The 8,781-nt window shown below is 41.9% G+C and overlaps 1 protein-coding gene across 1 annotated transcript; it reads left to right on the forward strand.

The window, feature by feature from the left end:
- Positions 1-374: 374 nt before the first annotated feature.
- SARC_00875 (hypothetical protein) lies at positions 375-6,409 on the forward strand (the record flags this gene model as incomplete). The annotated part of the gene is made up of 6 exons (XM_014305409.1): positions 375-617; positions 1,668-3,195; positions 3,429-3,472; positions 3,694-3,819; positions 4,676-4,726; positions 5,503-6,409. The coding sequence occupies 6 exons, from the start codon at positions 375-377 to the stop codon at positions 6,142-6,144; spliced, it is 2,634 nt and encodes an 877-aa protein (XP_014160884.1). The 3' UTR covers positions 6,145-6,409.
- Positions 6,410-8,781: the final 2,372 nt, after the last annotated feature.

Raw genomic sequence — 8,781 nt, forward strand, 5'->3', positions numbered from 1 at the left:
TAGTAGTAGTAGTATATATATATATATATATATATATATATATATATATATATATATATATATATATATATATATATATATATATATATATATATATATATATATATATATGTATATATATATATAGTTATAAATATATATATATATATATGTATATGTGAATGTATATTTATAGTTGTACATGTAGATATATCTATTTCAGTCAATATGTATATATATGTGTGTATATATATATGTATATATATATACATAAATATATAAGTGTTTGTGTGTATGTGTATACATATATATATATAACACTTAGTATACTTCTGTTCTGTGTATGATGTGTATTTTATCTACTATATATATGACACATATCCTCTCATTTCTATATGATAAATATCCCACTCATCCACGTATACCCTCTCATTTCCGTCTTCTCCGCTCCTATAGTGACCGCTGATCAATCTACCGAGGGCTCTGGTGGGAACTGCACGGAGGAAGGCTTGGAGAGCGATGTCATTATCGTGCACGAGGTCAACGCACACACCATACAGATGAAATTTAGTGCCAGCATACGCAATGCTGGCAACCAACCATTAGAAAAGAAGGCTGTCCATTTCCCCTTTGATGTGGTATGTCTTGATCGGTGTGGTATGTGTGAATGATATCATATCTCTATATGGATGTTTATATGATGATATCTGTGTAGAATACTTAGATTTGGATATCTATATGTATATGTGTGCCTGTTATAGATAAACTGTTGTGCCAGCATACGTAATGCTAGCAATTAACCATTTGAAATAGTTGTATCTTCGTTTTGATGTGGTATGAGTCTGTTAGTATGTCAATACTGTATGTGTGTATGATGGTACCTGTATCATATGTGTATTATTGTTTTACACGTCAATATATTCATGTCTGTACGATACTATTTGGATTCATGTGTCTACGGTAGTATCTGTATTGAATACTTGCATGTTATAGTATTTTTGTTAACTCTCAATGAGTCCTATTCTATAGTCACAAAAGTTTTAGCCACTGTGACAATACTAACTTACTTTAAATAATACCTACGGTACTCCCAATGAGTCCTATCCTACAGTCATAAGAATTTTAGCCATTGTGATGGTACTAACGTACTTTAAATACTACCTACGGTACTTTCAATGAGTCCTATCCTACAGTCACAAGAAGTCTAGCCATTGTGACGGTACTAACGTACTTTAAATACTACTTACGGTACCCTCAATGAGTCCTATCCTACAGTCACAAGAATTATTAGCTTTTGTGACCTTTATTCTCAATGAGTCCAATTTCCTTTTTTTAATTTTTATAGGTTTCTTTTATCCAACGGATAGTACACATGTTGCTATCTTCAGTTATATGTATTTTTAGCCATTCAACCGTCGTGCGCCACTCCTAAGCAGTGTTCTAGCCCACTTTCGCAAAATGTCATATCATGGATACTCAGCATGCCTCCTAATTCTACCCACGAATCTACAAGGCAATTTATATGAAAGTAGTGCTTGTACGTTTGTGCAGGCATCTAACTCATCTTCGCAACCCATCGAATTATGAATTCTCGAGTGGCTTGTACCTTACAACATACGCACGCATCTATAAGATATCCAAGGAGATCGAGTTAGTTACATGTATCTGCTTTACCTTGGGCTATGCAGAATGTGGACACAGCCGAGGAGGTGGCCAATGAAATGGTACAGTCGAGTATCCTGAAGAAGAAAGACTACAACCGTGTCGTGAAAGGTATCAATATCTTAGTCAACGAGTGGAAGTCTCAGAAAGCCGCCGACCGCGAGGTGGAGCTGGCGCTGCTGCAACACCAGGCCGAAGCACACGCACACAACAGCACCACACACTCGCAAGCACAGACACGCACCCCGAATACAAGGCAGCATGCATCCTCGAACGAGGAGCTTCTAATGCCGGATGCATCCCAGCTACGCAATAACTTGTTTCTGGACGCACATTTGCGAGGGACGCGGGTAGGCATCACCCCTAACACAACGCCGGACGGTGGGGGGGATTATCAGGGCAGTGTGGGTACACCCACACCCATACCCACACCAACACCCACCGCTGCTCAGGTACAGGCCTTGAACAGTGTTAAGGATGCGGATACGGCCAGCGTATCTTCCACTCACAGCTCGCCGAGAGGATCGGTGGTGAGTGCGGCGTCTACGCTGCAGAGGACTGGCCAGCAACTGCAGCACCACACAACGCTGGCAGCTAGTGACCCACTCCCACAACAAATAGGACAGCCCAATCAGGCTGGTCAACCGGGCTATCCACAACAGCAGCCACAGGGCTTGGCGCACGCACAGTTGCAAGCCCAGGCACAAGCACAAACACAAGCACAGGCACAAACGCAAGCACAGGCACAAGATCATAATGTAGTGCAAGGACAGGGGCGTGCGAGGGGGTCCGTGCCCACTAATATACAGGGCCAAAATGCACCTCAAATGACACAAGGAGGGCCGAATTTGCCCCAAGGACAAGCTCATCAGCGCGCAAACTACAGCCAACCGGAACTGTCACAAATTAAGAATAATTTACGAACTGCAGCACCACAGCAACACCAAAATCAGCCAAATGCCACAGATGGCGTGGTTGCTATGGATACTGGTGGATCAGTGGGTGGTCCCGGACAGCCCAAGGTCGGGCAGTCGCAGTCTCAGCCGAGTCTGGCGTTGCAGACAAAGAAGCACCAACAACCACAACCACAACCGCAACCACAACAACAGCAGCCAGGGAGGTTCCCCGCCAAACCGACACTCAGCCGACTCCCGTCCGTCACAGAGGTCGGGGTATTACCCAGCTGGCAAGAACGGGTGGAAGTGGCCGTGGAGTGTTTATTCGACGGCGTACCCTTGAATACGTGTCAGGGCTTCGCAGAACTGGTGAATCGGCAAAAGGCGGGGATGCTGGATCTGCTGCAGAAACATCGGGAGGAGCGGCGATCGTTCGTGAATGCACAACGTCAGAGCCAAAATCAGGGTCAGAATGCGACACCGAATTTGGGCTCACTGGGTGCACCTGCAGCCAAGCAAACGGGGCCGAGGTGGTCCAATAATATCACACCACAACCGTCGCCAAAGGACAGTCCGAAACAAGCGAATTCGCCGAAGGTATTGCCGACTGCACTGAATCTGGGCAAAACGGCGATTTCCCATCAGAATAATGCAAGCGGTAAGTGATCTATAAAATTGTATATTTATTTGTCATATTATTTATATATATATATATGTATATAGATGTGTGTGTGTGTGTGTGATTTATATTTGTTTACATTCAAATTGTATGCAATCAATAATTCAAATCTTTAAGTCGTTCATCGGCTCTGTCCCTGTTTACATGGTCCGTTTTTGTGCACAACCAAATCATCCTTAAATCCTACACTAAAAATCGATACTCCCTATCAGGTGATGATCTTTCGGCTTCCAAAACTGACAACGCCGTTACCAAGGTAGGTTTATTTTGGGGGTTCGTTGTTGTTGAGTGATTAGGGTTGGTTGTGAGCTGATCGAGGCATTTGTCAAATTGTGTCGTTAATGTGCCGATTTCAGAATCTCGATATGTTGGAGTTGTTTTGCCTATTCCAGATATTAAAATTCTTCTAGCTTGCCAAAATTAGGTGTCGTATACACGAAATCCCAACATTCCGTTTTGTATCTTACATACTTACAGACCTCCTCGCCAGCTCCGTCGAACATCGCAGCGTTTATGTCTGAGAAGATGTTGCAGTCGATTGTGTCGCTGCAAGACGAAGGGACCATGTCCAAGTCTAATAAGAAGCAGATGAAACCCGCTTCGGTATGTTTATGTATGTACATATATATATATATATATATATATATATATAATACACATATACATATACTATATATATATATATATATATATATATATATATATATATATATATATATAAACATATGTATGTATGTATGTATTTATGTATGTATGTATGTATATTTTATACATGTATATGTGTTTGTATGTGTATATATGTATGCATGTATGTATAGCCTATATACATACATACACATATACATATATATATGTGTGAATATGTAAATATGTATATATTTGCATAAATAGTCTGTATATTAGCTGAACTTTTTGTTCTGCCTTAAACCTGTATAGACAGTATCATCTCGTGCGCACACATCCAGCCTTCTTTCAATCTTCCTATACAATCAGTACATTGTTAGCATTGCCCATAATGTCGACTGTATGGATAGGCGCCTTGTGTAGTGTATCAGTGCTTGTGATCCGTTAGTTCGTCTCTAAACCAACAAGCCTGTGTGTCCGAATGTATACTTGCTTCATGTCATTATTATGCTTTACGCTTCCCGGTTATCAAAAAGTTTCATACTATAAGTCGCCAATACGGTTTACACTTTCAGGTCACCAATATGTTGTACAAAACCGTACACGTTTAGGAACCCGAACCTCTCGTACATTCGAAGCATACGATAACGATCTCCTACGCTTGTGAATTTCGTGATGATTCGTTTCACTATTCAGGGTTTTAGGGTTTATTAAGGGTACGTTCTTGTTCACTGTGTAGAAGGGCTCCTACCTCCTTACACAATCCTCTTTTTCTTCTTGTATGCATACTAATACACACTCGTTGTTATTCTATTCTCATCCTGCTATTACTCAGGCGAAGAAGCAGACCCTGAACGAGTTGTCTCAGTCTCAGAGACAAAGCAAGGTGCGTATATTAAGGGTTTACTGTGCGTTGTGTTGATGGTGATGTCTGACGTGTGGTGCTAAAAATAGCTTTGAGGATTGAGGGTTTCAGTTCCAACACATGACCTTTTTTCTTTACACTATATTTGCGACGTTGATTGAAGTTATATCTCAATGCTAGATAGACCGAATAGTGTTTTATCACTCTGTATGAATGTGAGATAGAATATCTGAATACTATATAGTACGACGGTATGTCATACTGTACACCTCGATGCTATATAGAACGAAGAAGGCTGCATCACTCTGCTTGAGTGCTAAATAGGATACTTGAATGATGTATATTATGACTACTTCTCATGGTATATATCCCAATGCTTGGTAGAACGAATTATATTGCATCATGCTGTATACCTCAATGCTAGATAGAACGGACGTTATATTTATGCATTATATCCCAATGCTAGGTAGAACGAATTATATTGCATCATACTGTATACCTCAATGCTAGATAGAACGGACGTTATATTTATGCATTATATCCCAATGCTAGGTAGAACGAATTATATTGCATCATACTGTATGCTTCAATGCTAGATAGAACGGACGTTATATTTATGCATTATATCCCAATGCTAGGTAGAACGAATTATATTGCATCATACTGTATGCCTCAATGCTAGATAGAACGGACGTTATATTTATGCATTATATCCCAATGCTAGGCAGAACGAATAATGTTGTGTCATGTAGTATACCTCAATGTTAAATCATACAAATACTGCTGTAATTATACAGGCTACAGGACAAACGGGTGGCAACTCACAACGCCCAATAGCCACGCCAGCGTCTGCCGTGACTCAGTTGAATGTCAACGGAACTCAGGCGATGAAACCAGCGGCTACAAAATCTCTGTCAGGTATCGGTGCTCAGCAGCAACAGCAGCAGCAACAACAACAATTACAACAAAGTGGGATGGGTGGTAATAAGCACCTGTCCCAGGGATCCAATCAGAATCAAGCAAATGTGAACGCGAATGGACAGCAGGTGCAGCAACCGCCCAAGATAGGACTAACTCCGGGCCAAACAACGCCACCCCAGCAACAACAGCAGCAGCAACAACAACAAGCACAACAACAACAACAGCAACAGATCATGCAACAGAATATGCACCAGCAGCTGCAGCTGCAGCAACAACAACAACAGAACATCCAGCAACAGCAGCAACAGTTACAACCGCCGAATATGAACCTGGGCGGCAAACCTTTGCTGGGACACCATGCTTCTGCTCAGAGATTAGCCTCGGCACCCGTGAATGGCTTGGGTGCGTTCACACACACCTTGCGAAAGCAGAGTTTATCTGGAAATCAGTTGCCCGTCATGGCCTCGCCCCAGGAAATAAGGACCGGTCCGAATGTGCAGGGGCAGAGGCATGGGTGAGATCGACACGCAGATCAATACATAACTTAGAAAGTTGCCGATATCATGTCCTATTTGTAAATTGTGGAATCATAGATCGAGGCTGAGCTATCCACAGCGCGATTTCGAGGGCGATTGAATGGATTTGGGATTCGCAGGGTGTGATTTAGGCAGGAGAATTTTAGTAATAGGATATAAACAAGCACAGTTGAGTCTTTGTATGTAGTGCCATGGAAGGAAATTTAGTAAATTCGGTTTAAATAAATCAGTATAGTGTATTCAACCGCGATTCTGGTGTACTGTATAACATACGGTTGCTTCCAGCTGAAGCATATGCCTGCTTTCGATAAATCTATAGATAACATGCCCCTTTTGGATGGTTAAGCGTTTACACGATCAAATACAATCCGCAATTTAGAACTCAATTTTTGTACAAACTGCCAATTGTGTGAATTTTATGTATGCAGTATGACTCAATATGACTTCTCGTGACTTCTCCAAACCTTGAGGTGTGTGAATATAATGCAGTTTGACTCAACAAATGCTAGTAGATAGTACAGATAACAAATGCCATAGCCTCCCATAATATCTAAAGTTAAAGAAGTTAATGTGACCCTACTCAACAAGAAAGTACACCCGCAATTCTCGCCGAAATAAAAAATGATGGATATTAATTTTTGCAGGTAAATTACATTAGAAGTAAATATATATATTTCTTTCAAAGTCTATTTCCACTACATCCGCTATGCCTGCCACTATACCTGCCTTGCAACGCTCGTGAAGTATTTTCTATGTGGCACGCTCACACACGTCACGATTGGTAAGAGACGATATATGCACTGTGAATAAAATAGTAGTAAATTTGGCATTCTATTGAACTGCTTCAATATAGGTTCAGGGTTTAGAGGTTTAGGGTCGTAGGGCTTAAAATCAGCGCATAGTACAAAAAAAATGCGGCTTGCTCTCGGCAATACTAGATACTGCTTCAATATCAGTTTTATAGTGACAAGAAGCCCAATCAGGTAATTGTCATTAAAGCACTTGTACTGTGTGCTTTACACTACGGTTTATTAGACTATTGGAAACTAAACTAGATGGAACTCAGACCTGAGTGAACTAGTAGTGTATGACTGAACCCTAGTGTATTTGGGTCCGTCCTAGATATAGGAGGGACTCGGATTCGCATAATAAATACCAATACCAAAGAATTCCCGTGCCCTCACTGCCCTGTCCTGTAGGATTAAATATGACATGGGACGGTCTGATCGTGCTTTGTCCCGTACTCCTAAGATTAGGCCTCTAGACGACACTATGTCGTATCCCGAACTACAACCACCCCCCCTCTCTCTCCACCACGCAGTCTCGCCAGTCCCATATCATCCCCAGTCGCCGGTCGTCTGGAAAAAAAGTACTGAAATACATATTTGAATGAGAATATCATTGTATACTTGTGTGTTTCGCTTCCAAACTGGTCTATTTATGCTATCAGCTAAACTACCGGCCTACTACTAAGTACAACAGTTACAACGCGTCCTCGATCGTTTCATCACGTCTGCTATATCCTCAGTCACCTCTACATCGGCAGCCGTATCCATTGTCGTATTATCAGTTGTGTCATCTACAATTAATATCGCTTCATTGCGCAAGATTGACGAAATTTCTGACTGCGTGCGAGCTGGGATTGCCTACCAGCCCAGAATTTGAGCTGCTCCTGCTTATACACTCGGTATACCGAAGACCGGTATGCTTCCTTGATTGATGCCAGCGTGGATGATGTATTGACAACATACTACACGTGCTCGTTGAAAAATACTTCCTTCTTCAAAACCTGTTGGTAGACTTAGTCCATTTGCGCCAAGCCGAGTTGCACCCGTAGAAGTATTTGCGCGCGGATGAATTTTTTTAAAAGCCGCAACTATTACCTACCGTTCGACCTGTGGTAAGTCCGCCACTGAAGACACGTCAAATAGCAACATGCCGTACATATAGCCGGCTAGGGAACGGAGCGACACGTTTTCCGGTCTTCCAATTTGCGGTATGTATGCTTTAAAGTTTTAATGTGTACACGATTTTCTTTGTTTAAACCGACATTCTTGATCTAGTGAATGAGGAGTGGGTGGTGCGCTACGATCAATGCGGGTACCAGCCAAGATTCAACCAGCCTGTGTATGTATGCTGCCATTGGTGTACATTTGATCTGACATCGGCTAATTGGAAACATGAGTGCATCGACGTTGTGGTGGCGGACAGTTTTTGTGAACGATGTGCCTCTTGTACCACGACAGCGCCTCCTCTTCATGTGTATGTAGTTCCTGTCGGAGTGACACTGTGGGTTTAATGAAAGTCAACACTTTGTCCAATACGGTCTCAACCTGTGCATCCGTAAAGTGGAAGTATGTAGGTTTCTTCTGATGACTGACGAGTACGTAGCATCACAATTTTCGAGAAAAGAATAGGGGGACTATATCCAAGAGTGACGTAAACCCACACCAAGGGAGCGTTTTGCTGGAGCAACTTGTTGAAAGTTTCCACTCGGCCGTTGACACTGTGCGTATCGGTCGTGACTTAGTAAATTTTCATACCGCGCCGAAAGGCCCTGAAACTGTTACCTAATTATAGGACTCCCTTTATCGACCACAAATTCCATACCATGTTCCC

The sequence above is a fragment of the Sphaeroforma arctica genome, assembly GCF_001186125.1.
Source record: "Sphaeroforma arctica JP610 unplaced genomic scaffold supercont1.31, whole genome shotgun sequence".
NCBI classification, from domain to species: Eukaryota; class Ichthyosporea; order Ichthyophonida; genus Sphaeroforma; species Sphaeroforma arctica.